Raw genomic sequence first — 20,265 nt, forward strand, 5'->3', positions numbered from 1 at the left:
TGTAGGGATGAAGTAAAAGGGAACTTGACTGGTCCGCTTGTCACGAACCTTCACCTGAACTCGGAATTTTGTAGGATCAGTTAAGTACTGGCTCTGGCTGTGATGTGGTGGTGGTGGTGGACATCCCTGCATTAGATGCCCTTAAAAAGTTTGCCTGGCCCTGGGGGACGCCATATCACCGCCTTGACAACTCAAAACGAGGGAATGAGTGATGTAGCTGAGTGTTGGTCGTGGTAGTGGATACTGTCTCAGTGTCTCGGGTCGGAGGTGAAACCGAACAGAGGTCACGTCCAACCCTGGGCTGAGTGGAAGTATATCACTTCTTCCTCTATTGGTCAGGTAAGTTCTCCTTCATGTATTCTTAAGTGAGGTTCTTATTCGGGCTGCTTTTGAAACTTAAAGTTTTGATTGGTGGTTTTGGTATTGTGTGCGTGATGTTTTAGAATTACTACAATCATGCTAGTATTCTTTAAAATCGTGGGTGACCCCTCCCCTCCACGTATTCTAAAGCGTCTCGTGTAGGTTGCATGCTAAGCGTTGCGTTGCTGTGGGTGCGTTTGAGTGCTATTGATGTGGGATCTTGACTATTTATCATTATCAATGAAAAAGCGCACTGTAGTTGGTGGCGTATCTACGTAGCTGTGTAGTGTTGTATGTACGTGTTGACAATACGACTCGTTCTCATGTTTTGCGTGCGTTTGAGTTACTGGCTTATTTGTAAGTTATAGAGAAGTTGTGTGGCAAGTTTATTCTGTTACAGGATGTGGGTGTAGATCATGTACGAAGGTGTATGAAGAGAAACTGTAATTTAGCTAATATTAGTAATGATGTATATGAATATTTGCTTTTGTATATATTTTACTATGAACCTTCACGATTTATAAATTTTACGTACTTTTGTAAATCTTGCTACAAACATTCTAATTTTATTAATTTTGATTGTAACGATATTAAGTGAAATTAACGTTTCATTAAAAAATAAATTGTAGTGGTAGTTCGGCCATTGCTTGTGATATTTCAAGAATTCTTGTTAAAAGCCCAAACTACGTACAGTGTAAGCGCATGATCACAACACTAGATTGCTCCGAAGCTTCCTAATCATAGCTATTTCCTTTGCACAGTGAAGCCGAAGTTTCCTAATCATAGCTATTTCCTTTGCACAGTGAAGCCGAAGCTTACTAATCATAGCCATTTCCATTGAACAGTGAAAGTGTATTGTAGACGCTAGTCTTTGATGAGACGATGCTTGATAAGGCAGCTTCCAATGTATTGTAGACGCTAGTCTTTGATGAGACGATGCTTGATAAGGCAGCTTCCTAATCAGCAATTTCCTTTGCTCAGTGAAGGCGCTCTGAGACAGTGTTTGATAAGGCCATGATTATCAGCTGCATGGAAAAATTCACGCGCCACACCAGCTATTGAGTACAAAGGAATGATAAGGCCATGATTGTCAGCTTCATTGATAAGTTCACGCGCCACGATAAGTTCACGCGCCACACCAGCTGTTGAGTATAGTACAGAGGAAGTGTGTCATTATAAGAAATGTTTTATTTTGATAACACTGGGTTCGTCTGTGGCGGATACACACGTCGTGGCGGATACACACGCCACCAATCAGCGGTCGTGGCGGTTACACTCGCCACCAATCAGCGGTCGCCTGACACTGGATACGTTTGTGGCGGATACACTCGCCACCAATCGCCAGTCGCCTGAACTATGCTGCGTTCAAAAGCCTCAGTGTTGTCATTTAAAGGATATCCTGTGTACTGAAGAAAAAAAATGTATGAAATCTTATGAAACATTACACTTAATGCTTATTATTGCGTTTCTTGTGCAGTACGGGTGTTTGTGCAATGTTTAGTATTGCGTTTCTTGTACAGTACGGGTGTTTTGAGTAGCTGTGTATAGTGGTGCATTGTTCATCCATTTCAATAAGTTCTTTGAGACTGTATTATTATCGTAAAACTGAAAAAAAAAAAAAAAAAACTGAACGGGTGTTTGTGTAATGCTTATTATTGCGTTTCTTGAGTACGGGTGTTTGAGTAGCTGTGTATAGTGGTGCATTGTTCATCCATTTCAATAAGTTCTTTATGAAACTGTATTATTGTCGTAAAACTGAAAAAAAACTGACTCATAAAAAAAAAAAAAAACCGGTGAATGAGGACTCTGCCATTAGTGCAACACTTCAATTCAATGCGATGTGTCCAGAATGTGTCACGTCTCGTCTGAGAATTTCTAACAGGCTCTTCGTAGTGGAAATCGTGGGATTTTTTATTTTTTTTTATTTTCAAGTGTTTTCATGAGGATTCTGCGTCGTGAACTGGGAGAGAAAAAAAAATATGGAAGCTAAAAGTAAAGCTAAAACTAATTATCTCTGTAGGTTTTGAAAACAGTCGTAATGGAAACTCGGGGCGTGTAACAAATTACCAGGGGTGCACCGCGGCCGGAAAGGCGGCTGAATAATGGTGGTTAATTTGTATTCACTAGCGTGCCGGATGTTTTTCCCGGGTATGTTTTTCGTATCCGATCTGCTAGGAAACTGAGCTTGTAACAAATTATTAGGGGTGCTCCGCAGCCGGATGATTGGTGTTACTCGGTATTTATTCACTAGCCAGCCAGGTGTTTCTCGTATCTGACTTGATAGATCGCAAAATTCCAAGAACAAAGTCAACAATTGGTTAAGGCCAGCTAGAATACCAAGGGAAACGGTCTAATCACAGTTTGGAAAGAAATGTATTTAACAAAGCAAACCTATAGTTTTATTTAACGACAACGAGGGATCTATTCCACATAATCAATTAGCACTCCACGCACAGTTTATACACCCACAGTACAATCTCGTGTTCAGTCCCACGCTTATTTTATAACTAGCGAACCGATGTTTTTACCAAAGCGTCAAGAGCATTGTTATCCTAAACATCCAGAATCCCACTTAACCAGGTTCAGTACCCACAACTCACACATTAACAGCATGATTACAGAGTCCGCTCCATTCATTTACCACTCTACTTGGAGAACCAGTTCCTTCCATCTCGTCCTTTATCCAAAATTTTAAACTTGAACCCATTAGTGTCCTATACCTACTAATGGAGAACCAGTCAGAAGCCAATGACTGCTCAATGACACTGGGGGCTTGCTGGGAGGCATTCACCAGCCTGTGGTGAGTGGCACAGCTCCATGCTAAACAAAGCCATGGCAGAGGACAGGAGGGTACAGATGGCAGTGCAATGAGTTTCAGCTCAGCCTGTCCCTTTGCTTCTCTCTCTCTCTCAATAAATAAAGTACATTACTGACAAATCTTTATTCTTGTTCTTATCACAAACATAAAATTAAAACTTGTCTCAAAAGCAGTGGTACAGTAGTGTTGTGGGTCAGTGTTAATTGCAAAACAGTTGAAAGATGTCACATTCACTGTCATCTCAAGACAAACTAACCTACACCTTAGACTTCACAAAAATAGGACCACAACCTAAAAGTTGGTCTGCACATTCAGAAGGAACCTTGCAAGCACAGAGGACTGCAACCTAAAAGTTGAACTGCACCTTCAGGAGGAACCTTGTGAGTACCTGTGCTGGGTCATACACAATATACTCATTGTAGAGAAGACTGTAGTTGCTGTCGGTCTTGGCAGCAACTTCTGCTCCAGGTCCTAAGGGCACCACTGTTCCATCAGGCCTGTGGGAAGAATTCAATGGTAGTCTTCTCTTGCCACAAACAAGATGGGGGGGGGGGGAAACTAATTTGCTTACTGCAAAACATAAATGACATGGCTTGGTCATGTAGAGAGAAAAGACCAGGAACTGATTTAAATTTAAAGAACTGGAAGAAAACTAGTTGAAGACAATGTCAAGCAGACAGAGAACAGGATGGAATTGTGGCAGACCTGGTCTTGCTAGCTTGAAATGGAGTTGGTGAGGTAATAGCAGCATCACTAATGCTGGATTGCAGTTTAATTGCCATGCTTAACCTGTGCATAGAGACTTTGCTTTCTCTCGTATCACGTTGTCCATAGCTGTGCCTTCATGGCAAAGGTCCTCAATCCCAAATAAACAAGGCATTTTCTATCTTAACAACTGCATTCTCCCTGACTGTTGGCATGTTTAGCAGTTCTTGAAGCACTGGTACTTACTGTGGCTAGAATTTCCTTCTCCATCCTCTTGATACATGGAACATTCACTCTGCAGCAACATAAGACATGCCTTCCCTTAATTTGTTTAGTAAATAAACTCTTCTCCAGTCATCATTATCTTTGTGTGCTTTGAAGTGTCTCCAGCCAGTTTCTTTGCAGGTGTCTTTGGAGCCATGATGAAGAAAATGCTTGTGTTCATATGATACAGTTATGAAGATGTGGTGTGGGGACAACAGGGATGATGCTGACACAAGTGAGTTTACTGTGACTGACTGACACAGGCCATGGCAGTTGAGTGAATGAATGTGCACTAGCAGCATGATAATGTACATTGTTTGTGTGGCGGGGTGTGTGTGATGCAGTGACCAGATGAGTAGCAGGTGTCATTGAGGTGATCAAGAGATGTTCTGAATGTTTGTGACTCCTGTCAGCAATAAGGAAAAGAATAGCAAGTGAAATGACCTCGCTGTCATACAAACTTAAAATGGGAAGTCTTATACTGATACGATCCAAACTTAAATAAAAATACTTCAAGAAATATAAAAATGTCTCTCTCTCTATATATACATATCAGGCCAGCAATCCCACAACGGTTGGCTGAGATAAAGCACCCCACACACACACACACACACACACACACACACACACACACACACACTGCATTCACACTTTCAGGTACATTGAACCCAAGTGGAAAGGGAGAGTCTTTGTGGTAGGGGCTAAGAATAATCCCACTGCATTCCCTCCATGTTGTAAGAGGCAACTAAAAAGGATGAAGCAAGGGGGACAAGAACTCCCTTCTCTGTATCTTGTCCTATGAAGACAAAAGGAAATGCTACAAGAAGATATAACAGTAGAAGGAAAGCTCACACGGCCCATAAATGACACCCTGCCTAATGCAAAACTGCCACCACAAGCACAAAAGACTTACAGCTTGGTGAAGTTCTCAGGTTGGGGAGCTGTCCTGCCACAGCCCTTCACTGAGTGGCAGCCTGGTGGCAACTTGTTGGCCTCGTAGTCGGCTTGAAGGAGTGTGTTGCTCTTGCCCAGTGCCACCTCTGACAGCAGCAAGAAACCCACATTGTTGCGTGCATTGGCCCAGCAGTAGTTGGCACTCTTGCTAGCCATGTCCGCAAAGTAGATGCCTTTTCCAAACTGGTGGGGAGAGAACAAAGCACTTGCAGATCACACGTCACTCTCACCTATCACTAACCACAAATCCCATACAATGCATCACTGTACTACTAGTGTTATATTTCCTACAAAGAAGTCCAGTCAAATTTCAATCTATTTATCTATATACCATGCCAGCAATCCCACAAAGGGTGGTCCAGACAAAGTACCCCACACACATTATTCACGATTAGCCATGTCAACACTTGGTGGAAAGGGACAGTCTCATGAACTACTCGGCTACACTCCACCATTGTACATGCACTCCAAAAACTATCAATGCATAGTGTAAGTGAAAATTTCAAACTGACTATATAGTATTGTGTTAGAGTATGCAGCCATGATGAAAAGCATCAATATATGGGTGCTTCTATATAGTGATTCAAAATGTGTGGAATGAGACTGTTGGGGTGTTTCTATAAAGTGATTTAAAATGTGTGGAAGGAGACTGTTGAAATATATCTCTATAAATCAACTCTGGCATCTTAGCACTCCCCTTTCCCAACACTTATTGTTACTGGTCTCAAAATGTTTAGCCTAAATTATGCACAGATACTTTTTGAGCAAGTGTACATACAAACTCACATACATATGCCAAGGTGGTCTCCACCAAAAAAGGGTGGTAGCCAAGACTGGGCACACAACTTTAACATTCACACTCATTCACACCACTCTCTTAGCCCATTGGCAACCAGCAGGGAAGAAGTATTTCCTACTCTCACTGTATGGGGATCAGTCACACAGTTTGGACAGTTTGGTCCAGAACAAGCACTCTCCCCTACCACACTCAGCTGCCCCACACCTGCATGAAACCATCAATGTGTGGTGCCTCCCTTGGAGGTCAAAGGGCTATGCCATTCCTCAAGCACTCACAATTGCTTTCCATTCCCTTCTGCCATGCACAATAATTCTACTATGATCCAGAGTCAGTCAGTACTTGTATTATATTTTCCTACAAAGTGGACACGTCAAATTTCAACATCATAATTTATTTCCTCACAGGCACAGCTGCTACCAAACATGACCTGAGCCACACCACACATCAGCTCCCTTACTCACCATGTAGCCAGTGACTGGCGCCTCAGGTGGGGCAATGCGTAGGCCCTGGCTCAGGATGCCGGCCCAGTTGGACATGCGGGAGCCGTGCCACAGCAACATTCGGTTGCCCACGTCCTTGAAGCGCTGGTGCTCACTGTCCTTATGGCACTCCAGCACCTCCAGCAGTGTCAGTGTGTAGTGCTTGTGGGTCTTGGCATGGGTTGTCTTCATGTATTTCTCAATTATCTGTAAAAAATCTTTCAGTAATAATTTTTTTCTCTATTATCTCGGGGGGGTGGGGGGGAATCTCAATGTAAATCAATAAGTTTTATACAGATGTTAAGTAAGAATATTTCTCTATTATCTAGAGAGAGAGAGATAATCTGTGTAAATCAGGTTTTATCCAGATAGTATTTAGCTTTATCATCTTAAGAAGAGTTTCAGCATAAATCAGAAAATTTTATCCAGATGCTAGACTAAGAGTATTTCTCTATTATCTGAAAAAAGTTTGTGTATATCATTAAATTTTCATCCAGATGGTAGAGCAATAGTATATCTATCTCTACAGCAGGCCAGCAATTCAACAGGGTGGCCCAGATAAAGCACCACACACTCGCATGTCATCCATGTTCTTAGCTTCATCAGCCACTGGTGGAAAGGGGAGACTAAGAATGCATGCCTGAATTATTTCTATGACTTTCAGCCTAATGTGAGGCACAATGGATACAAACCAAACACACAAGATGACCTGCTAGGGGAGAACCTCCACATTAAGAGACTTGCATATAACTGCAGCCTGACAAACTGTAATCATATGACAAGGATTTATATGAGAATGTAAATATAAGAAAAGCTTCAAGAAGCCATCAGGCCTACACATGGCAGTCCCTGTATGAAACATGCCTACCTATTTCCTCATCCATAAAGTTTTTTTTTTTTTTTATTTATATTGTTTTAAAGTTTCCCAACAACTTAATTGCCGAGTCCATTCCATTCATTTGTCATGCTATTTGAGAATTATTTTTTTCCTATCTTTTTTTAAAATTCTAACTTTTCAAGCTTGACCCTTATTTTTTGTCCTATCCAGATAAGTAACCCTGAGGATTTTGCTTGTCCCCCTTGTCCCACTGAGAGACCTCCATTGGATTCCCTCTTAACCTATGCCTCTAGCAAATGTAAATCTAACAGCTTCAATCTTCAATCACCAAGAAACCCCTTTCAAAATCACAAATACAACTCGAGTATCCTGTCTTCTGGCATTGTCTCCACATGTCCCAGCCACTGTCTCTGTCTGTCCTCTATCACCTTCATTACATTAGCTTTACATTCTGTTCTCATTTCATCACCTACAACTCAGTCCTCCCACCTTACTCTGCAAAACTCCTCTTAAACTGTATGATTCAAATGCCTTTAGTGCTCTGAGCTGCAACAATCCCATCAAACACTTGAAGTTTAAGCATCCCAGGCATTTCAAGAGACAAACAGCAATACACACCCTGTATTCCTCTGACTCCCTCTGCAGTGGTGTGAGGTCACACTGCAACCTGTGGTAGTGCTGGTCTGCTGGGTGGGTGGTGACATCAATGGGTTGGTCAAGCACACTCAGGGCAGCCTGGATGTCTCCCAGCGCCTCGAGCAGTGCCACCTTCTCTCGCACCTCTGCTGGTGTGCGGATGAGGGGAGGTACCTTCATGCCAAAGTAGTGAGGAACCCTGCAAATAGTGAGGGGATAACAGTGTATGGAGATGCTGGGGTGTGTATCAGGGGAGGGACCTTGGAAACACTGAGGGATGCCAGTGTATGTAGATGCTGGGGTGTGCATCAAAGAAATGAGGGTCCCTGGAAACATTAAGGGATGCCAGTAAATGGATTTGTGCTGGGGTGTGTATCTGGGGAGAAATCTTAAGTTGTGAGGGAGCCAGCAAACATTAAGGGATGTCGGTGTACAGTGGTGCTGCTGTCTCTGATGACCAACACCCATTCACAGCACATCAAAAAGGCTTATGCAACTCACTACAAATTTATTCTGCACCAAACCCTCTCTCTAGAGAAATGGCAAAAAGAAAAAAAAGTGCAAAAAAAAAAGATTATTGCATTTTCTTACCTGGTGTAAAAGTCATTGCAAGCCTGAACCAAGTCCTTTGTGGCACACTTGTTGCTCTGGATGAGGGTGTCAATGTGCTTGAGTGCCAGATAGCCAGCCTTGATCTGCTCTGTGGTCAGCTTGCCCAGTGGAGCCTTCTTGGCGTCATACTTCATCTCCACCACAGCTTCCTCCATGACCCGCACATCACAGATCAGCTCAATGATTGCCTTCACTATAGGATGTAGCATACTCTCCACAGGCATCTGAAATAATGACACCAATGAAATGAGAATTATTCTTTATGAAAGGATATTGAAGCTTTAAAATTCACATTCCATAGAAAGACATTTTTTTTTTTTTTATGTAGGAAGGACACTGGCCAAGGGCAACAAAAATCTAATAAAAAAAAAAAATGCCCACTGAAATGCCAGTCCCATAAAAGGGTCAAAGCAGTGGTCAAAAATTGGTGGATAAGTGTCTTGAAACCTCCCTCTTGAAGGAATTCAAGTCATAGGAAGGTGGAAATACAGAAGAAGGTGAAGGTGAAGGTGAAGGTGAAGGGGGTATCTGATAAAGGTCTTTAAGTGGTATAAGTGACATAACAATTGTGACAAGCAAAATCCTCAGGTTCAGCAATCAGGACAAGTTCAAGTTTGAAGAAGTTAGATTTAAAAAAGAGATATGAAGGAGTGGTGGATGAGTGGGATAGGCTCTGTAATCAATTTATAAGAGTACAGTAAATTAAAATTAACCTTTAAAGATTATACAAATTTATGGTTGGAGATGATGTATAGAAATAAATACTAGGTATGTTTAATAGAGGTACTGCCATGTATAGGCCTGATGGCTTTCTTGTAGCTTCCCTTATTTCCTCATGTTCTTATTCATCCCAAGACAGATGCTCTGATTTCTTGAATAAGGATGGACCCCTTGCCCTGCACAGTTCAGGAAGAAGAGAATAACTAATGAAGAATCAGTGTTAAAAGTAGAAGTACCCAGGCAATGTTAGTTATATATGGTACTGGTCAGACCTCATCTAGATTATGCCATGTAATTCTGGTTCTCATATTAGAATCAGTACTGAGAAGAATGACTAAAAGATACAAGGGATGAGTTATTTTTTATGAAGACATTTTCTATTCTTATGGACAGAAACAGAGTGGGATAGAGGAGACAACAGCTGAGTGTATGGGAGGTAAAACTGGGAAAAGACTAAAATATAAGTAACAAGAGAGAATAATCAAGCAAAAACTCCCTGAGCCATCCAAAGCATTACCTTCTCTTTGGGTTTCTTGACGGCAGCACCAGCATCAGGAGTGTCTGTGCCTTTCGAGTAATCCATCTTGAGCAAGTCGTACTTTCCAGGCACCTTCTCAAACATGGACCGCAGCTCCCAGTCATTCTTTGTCTTGTCACTGAACCTGTACAGAAAGAGGAGGCAGGATACATTCAGTACAGGTTACAATATTGAAATTTTGGAATCATACTAAATAATAGCTTGTTTTGAAGTAACTGTCAGTGTGTGATTCACCTATGGTTGTCTGCTGATCACTCAGCCAGCCGTTCCCCTACGGAAAGAGCTCAGAGCTCCTAGTGACAGATTTTTGGGTACGAATGAGACCAATGACACACCACACATCGGGACAGCAAGGTCACAACCCCTCAGATTATATCCCATACCTACTTGCTGCTAAGTGAACAGGGGCTACACATTAAGAGGCTCACCCATTTGCCTCACCACGCCCAGGACTCAAACCCGGGCCTTCTTGGTTGTGAGCCGAGCACGCTAACCCCTACACTACGCGGTGTGTGTGTGTGTGTGTGTGTGTGTGTGTGTGTGTGTGTGTGTGTGTGTGTGTGTGTGTGTGTGTGCTAAGGTAAGGTGAATACACTCTTATTATGAGACAGGGCACATATTCAGTACAGGTTGCAACAGTGAAACCTTGGAATCATGCTAATCCTTCTCTACTGCAGTGCTATACTTGTTGCATAAGTGATCTCGTGGTATAGTGCAAAATGAGTGTGGTAGGCAAGTACCACACTAAGATATGGGTTCATTCCACCAAGCTGAGTGGGGCTCTTGGCTTTTTTGAGACTGCATGTGGTGGCAACACACTTGAGAAACACAAACAAACAAAACTGTTACATGCTGACAAGTCTGTCATAAAGTTACATCCAGTAGTCAATCAATTATGGTTTGTATCTTTCATGTAGAAGTTAAAAGAGGCACTTATAACCTAAAGTGGTACTATTTATGTTTTCCTGTCAACTTATACATGGCAATGAAGATCATAGGTATAGTGGCTTTCCTGAGGTGGTAGAATGTACTCACAATTATTCAAGATTCACGGTGATGTCTACTACCATAGTACACCCTTAGCTTCGGCATAGTACAGCTGGACACATACTTCCACAAAACTTACTTCTTCTTAAATATGTTGATGGCCTTGTCAAGGTCAGCACCGCAGGCCTGCAGGCTGTTCTGGCCGTTGGCGCCCACACGTCCCCACCGCATCCACACTGAATAAGACTTGCTCGAGTCGTCCTCCAGCAGCTGAATTAGGTAGTACTTGTTGTTGTTGAACTGGATGTTAGTCTGTGGGTTAAAACATTTACATAAGAACATAAACAAATAAGGGAAGCTGAAAGAAGCTGTCAGATCTAAACATGGCAGTCCCTGTATGAAACATGCCTACCTATTTTCATCAACTATCCTCACCTATAAATTCTATGTGCCAAATTCAAATTCTGAGTTTTACAGTATTCAAAATGAAAATCCAGTTTATATTAAGCAAGGTGTCTTTTTATCTGCTGTCAAATTAAGTTTTGCAATATTCAAAACAAAGCTTTATAATATTAGTTATGTAAGCTGTCTTTTTATCTTCATCATCACCAAATTAAGCTTTACAAAATGTACTATTCATAACAAGATTCATTTATAAAATTACACAAGTTATCTCTATATCTTCATCATTGTCAAATGCTTTTTTTTTTCTTTCCTGAAGTTGTTGTTTTTAGATGAGAGTGTTCAAGCGTGTCTTCAAGGCTATGAGCGTGAATGATGTGTGTGAGAGTGTGGTGTCATGTCTGGGTCATCCCATGTGGGATTGCAAGCCTGGTATAGACAGATTGTTTTCAAAATAGTGCAGCCAACCCCTAGAGGAACCACAAGCATACATTCAATCTTTTTTTCCTGTAAGAGAAGCACTAGCAAAGAGAAAAAAAAACCTGGTGAGAGTGCAAGTTCCAAAAGAAAGGTCAAAAGGATCATCCAGAATTAGAGGATAAGTGTCTTGAAACCCTCTCTCTTGAAAGAGTTCAAGTCATTGGAAGGAGGAAATAAAAGGAAGCAGGGAGTTCCAGTTCAATGAGAGAGAGAGAGAGAGAGAGAGAGAGAGAGAGAGAGAGAGAGAGAGAGAGAGAGAGAGAGAGAGAGAGAGAGAGAGAGAGAGAGAGAGAGAGAGAGAGAGAGAGAGAGAGAGAGAGAGAGAGAGAGAGAGAGAGAGAGAGAGAGAGAGAGAGAGAGAGAGAGAGAGAGAGAGAGAGAGAGAGAGAGAGAGAGAGAGAGAGAGAGAGAGAGAGAGAGAGAGAGAGAGAGAGAGAGAGAGAGAGAGAGAGAGAGAGAGAGAGAGAGAGAGAGAGAGAGAGAGAGAGAGAGAGAGAGAGAGAGAGAGAGAGAGAGAGAGAGAGAGAGAGAGAGAGAGAGAGAGAGAGAGAGAGAGAGAGAGAGAGAGAGAGAGAGAGAGAGAGAGAGAGAGAGAGAGAGAGAGAGAGAGAGAGAGAGAGAGAGAGAGAGAGAGAGAGAGAGAGAGAGAGAGAGAGAGAGAGAGAGAGAGAGAGAGAGAGAGAGAGAGAGAGAGAGAGAGAGAGAGAGAGAGAGAGAGAGAGAGAGAGAGAGAGAGAGAGAGAGAGAGAGAGAGAGAGAGAGAGAGAGAGAGAGAGAGAGAGAGAGAGAGAGAGAGAGAGAGAGAGAGAGAGAGAGAGAGAGAGAGAGAGAGAGAGAGAGAGAGAGAGAGAGAGACTCTCTTCCTGGCAGCACACACGCACCTGATTGAGCATGCAGTCCCAGATGTCGTCCCCGTCCTCATACACATGGCAGCGCTGGGCAATGGGGCACAGGGCATCTACTGCTGCTCGGCCCTTCACCACCACCACTCGCTCCACACCTGCAGCACACCATACCATACACCATCAACACCACACTCATTTCAATTGTTACTTTTGCATTTTTCTATCTCACTAAGATTATATTTCTATGATAGTGACTCTACAGTGAACCTGTCACCTGTCACTCCCAACAATACTAAACAAGTATACAAATGTCTCCTGAAAATAACTTTGACCTATGTACCTATTTATCTCTTTATGTTGGGCTGACATACCCATGAAGGAGGCCAAGACAAGATGCCCTACACACACACACACACACACACACACACACACACACACACACACACACACACACACACACACACACACACACACACCCCATCAAACCTTGGTCTTCAGGCTTCAACCACCCATCCTCACTGACCACATCATGACCTGTATTCAGAAACTCTTTGCTCTCTCCCTACAACTATTTTCAAAGGCTGCAGAGATGACTGGCCTGGTTCTCAAGATTTTCTCCAGTTAATAATGTAGGTATCTTGTTAATCTGTCATCAGAAGTATATAAACACTCTTAAAAACCTATGTTACTTCATCTAGAGCCTTCTGAAAGTAGTGTTGGTGAAGTGCAGGTGTTTCAGAATATGGTCCCTTTAGTCATCAGAAGCTTCAAAATGTATTCCCTCATATATTGCCTATGTCACAATTGTTTTACTTCCAGACACCAGCATTTCACCATACAAAGAGCAGCACACTACCAGGTAACATGCATACCACCTAGTGTCCCAACGTTACCAAGCCCAACACTGGAAGGCTCTCAGACACATGCACAAGTCATTCATCAATATCTATATAATTCATATCTCCTGGAATGGAATGAATAATTGTACAGAAGAGGGGGAAGGTGGAGGGTGACTACAACACACACTAGAAGGAATGGAAGACTGGATAATGCTCAGATATTGTACAACTTAAAGAGAACTGGAGGATGGGGAGTAAAGTGCAACAGGGACAGACAGCAGGAAAGGTTGCATGCTGAACACAACACAAGGTGTGGCTGAGAGTGAAAGACAGGATGGTACTCATATATTGCATAACAAAGACAAAGCAGATTGGAAAATGGGAGGCAAAGTGCAACAGGGACAAACCAGAGAGAAGTAAGAGTGAATGAATGCTGGACACAACACAAGGAGTGGCTGGCTGGGATTGGGGAAATCTGACAGGCACAAGAGGCAGGATCACAGTAATACCACAGCAAATCAAGAGCATTCAAGTTGACCAGCAAGAGAATACTTGAACACATGAGCAAAATTAAAAGAAGTCTCAACTTGGGATATTTATAGGGACACAAGCTGCAGGCTAGAAATTTTGAGCCAGCTAAAAGGGGTGTCCTGATCTAAGCTAAAGTAGAAGCTTGTATAAATGATTACCTCTTTTTTTTTTTTTTATGCTTTTGACTCCTAGTGTATAACACTCGAGACTGTTTGATGTAATCCAGAATTACTTAAGGTATTATCTTTAAAAACTTGCATGCAGAAAAATTATCCTGAGGTAAGCATGGCTACCAGGGTTACAGCTACTAGGGTTACTATGACAGGCTGCATGTAATATTAAAAAAACTCTAACCTGGTATAAGTCTGAGTGATGAAAATGCAAAACTCTGTGTGTGGTCAGTCTTTTTTACCAGTAGATTAACACTTTTCAGTTTTTTTTTTTTTTTATGCATTCATTACTTAAGAGTTTTCTCAATAGTACACTAAGGGTTACTAAGAGTCAGTGAGTCATCCATCTTGAGCTCCACCAGACAACACAGCATCCCAATGACCATTAGGTAAAACTGTGTCTCCATTTCTTGCATTATGGAATATAAATAAAGGACACTACTGATGAATGAAACAATCATTTAGAAAATACTAACAAACCATTAACTTTAAATCAAAAGCTGAAAACTTCAATAACACAGGGAAACTCGTACTTAATCTTCCATAGTAAAAATTCAAACACTTAACCCTCATTGCAATATGCAATAATTCACAGCACTAACAGAAAGGCATAGAATTTTTATAAGCATCTACAAGAAGATAAAAAAATTTTCAATTTCTAGTGAGTACAATGTTTAGAGGTGACTAGAAGAAAAGATGTCTCAGAGAGGTTAATAAATGAGCAAATAGCAGTAAAAAGATTATGTAACTGGAATAATGCAAGGCTCAGGGATACACTGGCCCATATTTGGAAATGTTTTGCTTTCTCACCATGACTATTTCAAAGGCCACAGAGATGATCAGCCCTGTTCTCAAGTGTTTCTCCTGTTTATAACATAGGTATCTTATTAATCTTTAGTTTGTTATTATAACTGTGAGAGAAAAAAAAAAACAATGTAACTTGAATTACAGCCTTTAGAAAGTGATCAAGGTGCAGGGAGAAGCATTTCAGAATATGGTCCATTTAACCACCACCACACAGCCACAGACACCAAGAGTTGCCACACAGGACAGCTCAAGACTCAACACCTGACTCTCATCCCACCTGTCTTTTCACCAGACTTCTTAGGTAGGTTACTGGTGTCAGAATTCTCTTTCTCTTCAACTGTGATGCCCCTGGCACCCCCTCTCTTCCCCTTGGCACCCTTGGGCTTAGTATTCCTCCCACCTGAGGCCTTGGCAGAGCTGGCAGCCTTCCCTTCCTCCTGGGCTGCTTCACTCTTCACGTCTGCCTCCTCCTTTACCTCAGCAGCTTTTGGGCGTCCCCTCTTCCCCTTCTTGGCTGTGGCTGGTGCCTCCTGCTTTACCTCTACCTCAGTAACTGTGTCCTCTTCCTCTGTTTTGACAGCCGGCTTCCTTCCTCTTTTGCCCTTTTTAACAGCTGGTTTGCTTTCTTCCTGTACAGATTCTTCCTTTGCTGCTCCTCTGCCTCTCATCCTTGCCACACTGCTATGGGCTGCTGCATCCTCACCCTCTGTCTGGTGAACTGGCTTCCTCCCTCGCCTTCCTTTCTTCACCTCCGCCTTCTCAGCTGCTGCTACTGTCACCTCCTCCTCCATTTCATTATCTTCATTTGTGGGTTCCTCCTTCTTTACCTCCTTGTTTAGTTCACGGACTTTTCCTACTTGTGTTCCTCTTTTTGTCTTCTTGGTAACTGCTGGTGTGACATCCTCCTCCTCCTCCTCCCTCTCCTCTGGCTCTTGCTTCATTTGCACTTGCTCTTCTTTCTTCCTTCTGGCCACTGCCTTGCCTGCTGCCTGCCTTCCTCCACCTCGTCCCCTCTTCACCATAGGCTCATCCTCCTCCTGTGCCTCATCTGCCACATTCTTCTTTGCAGCACGCTTTCGTCTATCTGTAATTACATCCACATTTAGTCACCTGATTAGCAAGGTAAATGGACCTACAGGAACACAGTACATTATACTCAATTCCAAATCTTACAAAATAATAACTCTCCCCACTGAATGAGGACTTCTCTTCTGAAAGATGAGCTCAGTTGGACCTATGGTCTTGTGGGACAGGGTGTGAATCCTCAGGTAAAGCTGTGGCTTCACCTGTCCTCACTCTTAGTATCATACCTGGCCTGTGTCTTTCTTGGGAATTGAAATGGTCAGATTTATTCCCTCAAGAATTCTCTCTCTCTCTCTCTCTCTCTCTCTCTCTCTCTCTCTCTCTCTCTCTCTCTCTCTCTCTCTCTCTCTCTATGGCCAGGATATTGAATGACAGGCTACCCTAACATTCTCAAAATCTAATTGTTGGATAAAGTATAAGAATACTGAGTGCCACACTATTCTGGCATTCTCAAAATTTAATTGATGTGTTATACATGAGGCCATGATATTGGATATCAAACCAACTTAACATCTTTTTAAAATTTAACTGTTGGATCTTATGTTAAACTAAATAACACACGTCACACTTTCCTAACATAATCAATCAAAATTTAATAGTTGCATTACATGTAAGGACAATATTGGACATCACACTATCCAAATGTTCTCAAAATTTAATTCTCATATTATACTTGAATATTGGATGTCATCCTATCATAATGTCCTCAAAAAATACTTGTTGCATTACACATAAGGTCAGGATATTGGATGTTGCACTATACTAACATTCTTGAAATGTAATTACATTCCTGAAATAATATGAAGAATATAAAGATATTACAAATACACAAAATAAAATAAGTAGATAAATAAATAAAAATATCAGTTTATGTTAGGTTACTGACTGGGGGAACTCTGAGGGCACTGGTGAGAATGGCTAGGAGAGCTAGGTTGGTCTTGTCTCTGAATGGTGCAGCACTACTGTCAGCCCTGTCATTGCTATCTGTCATAACTTCCCTTTATCACAAAATAATCTGAGGAATTTATCATACTACACTCAGCCCTGAATATGATACTGGTTAACCATCTAAAACTATTCTTCCAATCCTCTTGTCTTCTTTGTAGGTGCCTGTCAAGATTAAGTACAATAATAAGACTTTTCCTCACCTGTAACCTGCCGCCCTCTTCCTCCCTTCCTCTTGAAATTAATAAATCTAAGTCAATGCCTTCAATCTTTAGTTTTTAATATTTTGCGGTAATTGTCTAGAGTCCTTACCGGGCCTTATTACTGGTCTATTCACTTCAATTCTTTTACACATACCTTCACATGCACCTAAAACATCATTTTAAAGTGGGGGACAAATGCCCCCTTCCCTCTAGTCCAGCAAAATTGGGGACATGTGGGAAGGCGGGGTTTTTGGGTGGGGGAGACATAAATCAGCGAGCGATTTTCGGCCAGGTTAGGTTAGGTTAGGTTAGGTTAGGTTAGGTTAACCTAACCTAGGTTAGGTTAGGTTAGGTTAGGTTAGGTTAACCTAACCTAACCTAACCTAACCTAACCTAACCTGGCCGAAAATCGCTCGCTGATTTATGTCTCCCCCACCCAAAAACCCCGCCTTCCCACATGTCCCCAATTTTGCTGGACTAGAGGGAAGGGGGCATTTGTCCCCCACTTTAAAATGATGTTTTAGGTGCATGTGAAGGTATGTGTAAAAGAATTGAAGTGAATAGACCAGTAATAAGGCCCGGTAAGGACTCTAGACAATTACCTATTTTGCTCCTTTTAAATTTGAGCTATATCTTATTTATGTTGCTTGCCAGTGCCACACAAGAGATTTTTCAATAACTGTATGTCTTCCTTTCAAGACAGCTGCAACTAACATGTTACCACACGCCACATACTCATGGCAAATCTAAATGGAATACACATTAAACCAGTCTCCATTGAACTGACATTATAGTACAGTAACTACTGGCTAGACTGGCATTTCTGAACCAATACACCCAAATAGGCAGGACACTGGTTGGAGAGGCCCCACCAGTTAAGAGAATAGCGCCCCTCGTCACTGCACAGCCTACCCGGGCGGCGCTACACACGGGCCACGAAACTTGCACTAGGTGGCATAGGAGTCACTACCACGGCTAATGCACCATGAGGACTACATTAACACACTTTACAGTATCAATTATCAATAAAACACTCACCTGCCATGTTCAAATGATCCGCGGAAAAACCCAAAGACGGCGAGTTTCAAGGGATGGTGACACACTGCCTAGTTGCCAGGCGACCAGCTCTAATACTCCTTGTGTTCTTTCTTCCTTCTCCTCTTCGTCTGACAACCGAGTGCTTCTCCAATCCTTTCTGCCTTGTTGAATCAATCCAAAAAACAGGCAAAGAGATAATCGTTTCAGAGAATGACACAATGCCAGCCGACCACTCTCTTCCTCCTTGTCTAACAATCGAGTGCTTCTTCAACCATTCAACACCAGTTACCAGTACTATTGCTGGGTGTGAGGCTTCCGGCTGCCAGCTTGCCTGCTAATGTCAATGATCATCGATGTCTTCCTGCCTGAGCTTCCCGCCCTTTTAGCCTTGTACTCCTTCCTCGCCAATGTAGGTAACCTTCGTTTTTCTATCGGCACAGCTTGATCTTGATCTTGATCTTGATGGTACAGGTGGCACGATCACTCCTGAGCCAGGCCTTTTTTTTTTTTTTTTTTTTTTTTTATGTAGGAAGGATACTGGCCAAGGGCAACAAAAATCTAATAAAAAAAATGCCCACTGAAATGCCAGTCCCTTAAAAGGGTCAAAGCAGTGGTCAAAAATTGGTGGATAAGTGTCTTGAAACCTCCCTCTTGAAGGAATTCAAGTCATAGGAAGGTGGAAATACAGAAGCAGGCAAGGAGTTCCAGAGTTTACCAGAGAAAGGGATGAATGATTGAGAATACTGGTTAACTCTTGCGTTAGAGAGGTGGACAGAATAGGGGTGAGAGAAAGAAGAAAGTCTTGTGCAGCGAGGCCGCGGAAGGAGGGGAGGCATGCAGTTAGCAAGATCAGAAGAGCAGTTGGCATGAAAATAGCGGTAGAAGACAGCTAGATATGCAACATTGCGGCGGTGAGAGAGGGGCTGAAGACAGTCAGTTAGAGGAGAGGAGTTGATAAGACGAAAAGCTTTTGATTCCACCCTGTCTAGAAGAGCAGTATGAGTGGAACGCCCCCAGACATGTGAAGCATACTCCATACATGGACAGATAAGGCCCTTGTACAGAGTTAGCAGCTGGGGGGGTGAGAGAAACTGGCGGAGACGTCTCAGAACACCTAACTTCATAGAAGCTGTTTTAGCTAGAGATGAGATGTGAAGTTTCCAGTTTAGATTATAAGTAAAGGACAGACCAAGGATGTTCAGTGTAGAAGAGGGGGACAGTTGAGTGTCATTGAAGAAGAGGGGATAGTTGTCTGGAAGATTGTGTCGAGTTGATAGATGGAGGAATTGAGTTTTTGAGGCATTGAACAATACCAAGTTTGCTCTGCCCCAATCAGAAATTTTAGAAAGATCAGAAGTCAGGCGTTCTGTGGCTTCCCTGCGTGATATGTTTACCTCCTGAAGGGTTGGACGTCTATGAAAAGACGTGGAAAAGTGCAGGGTGGTATCATCAGCATAGGAGTGGATAGGACAAGAAGTTTGATTTAGAAGATCATTAATGAATAATAAGAAGAGAGTGGGTGACAGGACAGAACCCTGAGGAACACCACTGTTAATAGATTTAGGAGAAGAACGGTGACCGTCTACCACAGCAGCAATAGAACGGTCAGAAAGGAAACTTGAGATGAAGTTACAGAGAGAAGGATAGAAACCGTAGGAGGGTAGTTTGGAAATCAAAGCTTTGTGCCAGACTCTATCAAAGGCTTTTGATATGTCCAAGGCAACAGCAAAAGTTTCACCAAAGTCTCTAAAAGAGGATGACCAAGACTCAGTAAGGAAAGCCAGAAGATCACCAGTAGAGCGCCCTTGACGGAACCCATACTGGCGATCAGATAGAAGGTTGTGAAGTGATAGATGTTTAAGAATCTTCCTGTTGAGGATAGATTCAAAAACTTTAGATAAGCAGGAAATTAAAGCAATAGGACGGTAGTTTGAGGGATTAGAGCGGTCACCCTTTTTAGGAACAGGTTGAATGTAGGCAAACTTCCAGCAAGAAGGAAAGGTAGATGTTGACAGACAGAGCTGAAAGAGTTTGACTAGGCAAGGTGCAAGCACGGAGGCACAGTTTCGGAGAACAATAGGAGGGACCCCATCAGGTCCATAAGCCTTCCGAGGGTTTAGGCCAGCGAGGGCATGGAAAACATCATTACGAAGAATTTGGATCGGCAACTCCTGTAGAAGGGAAAAAAAAAAAAAAAAGAGAAACGAACAGC

General features: G+C 42.4%; 1 protein-coding gene and 1 long non-coding RNA gene across 5 annotated transcripts; one reads left to right on the forward strand and one right to left on the reverse strand.

Annotated features, from left to right (window-relative positions):
- The first annotated feature begins 279 nt into the window (after positions 1-279).
- On the forward strand, positions 280-6,610 carry LOC135115017 (uncharacterized). 2 transcript variants are annotated; one of them, XR_010275765.1, is made up of 3 exons: positions 280-339; positions 4,289-4,382; positions 6,305-6,610. It is a non-coding gene; the product is annotated as an uncharacterized LOC135115017 (long non-coding RNA). The 2 variants fall into 2 exon arrangements; XR_010275764.1 differs by lacking the exon at positions 280-339 and adding an exon at positions 3,424-3,558.
- On the reverse strand, positions 3,287-18,485 carry LOC135115015 (poly [ADP-ribose] polymerase 2-like). Of its 3 annotated transcripts, none has more exons than XM_064031441.1 (10): positions 18,054-18,485; positions 15,185-15,868; positions 12,474-12,592; positions 10,850-11,022; positions 9,703-9,847; positions 8,445-8,689; positions 7,836-8,052; positions 6,362-6,586; positions 5,061-5,284; positions 3,287-3,675 (listed from the first exon to the last, which is right to left on the reverse strand). In XM_064031441.1, the coding sequence occupies exons 1-10, from the start codon at positions 18,058-18,060 to the stop codon at positions 3,525-3,527; spliced, it is 2,190 nt and encodes a 729-aa protein (XP_063887511.1). In that variant the 5' UTR covers positions 18,061-18,485; the 3' UTR covers positions 3,287-3,524. The 3 variants fall into 3 exon arrangements, with proteins under 3 accessions (XP_063887511.1, XP_063887509.1, XP_063887510.1); XM_064031439.1 differs by having other exon boundaries at positions 15,062-15,868; XM_064031440.1 differs by lacking the exon at positions 18,054-18,485 and adding an exon at positions 16,754-16,870 and having other exon boundaries at positions 15,062-15,868.
- Positions 18,486-20,265: the final 1,780 nt, after the last annotated feature.

This window comes from Scylla paramamosain, chromosome 28 (assembly GCF_035594125.1).
Source record: "Scylla paramamosain isolate STU-SP2022 chromosome 28, ASM3559412v1, whole genome shotgun sequence".
In the NCBI taxonomy this organism is placed as follows: domain Eukaryota; kingdom Metazoa; phylum Arthropoda; class Malacostraca; order Decapoda; family Portunidae; genus Scylla; species Scylla paramamosain.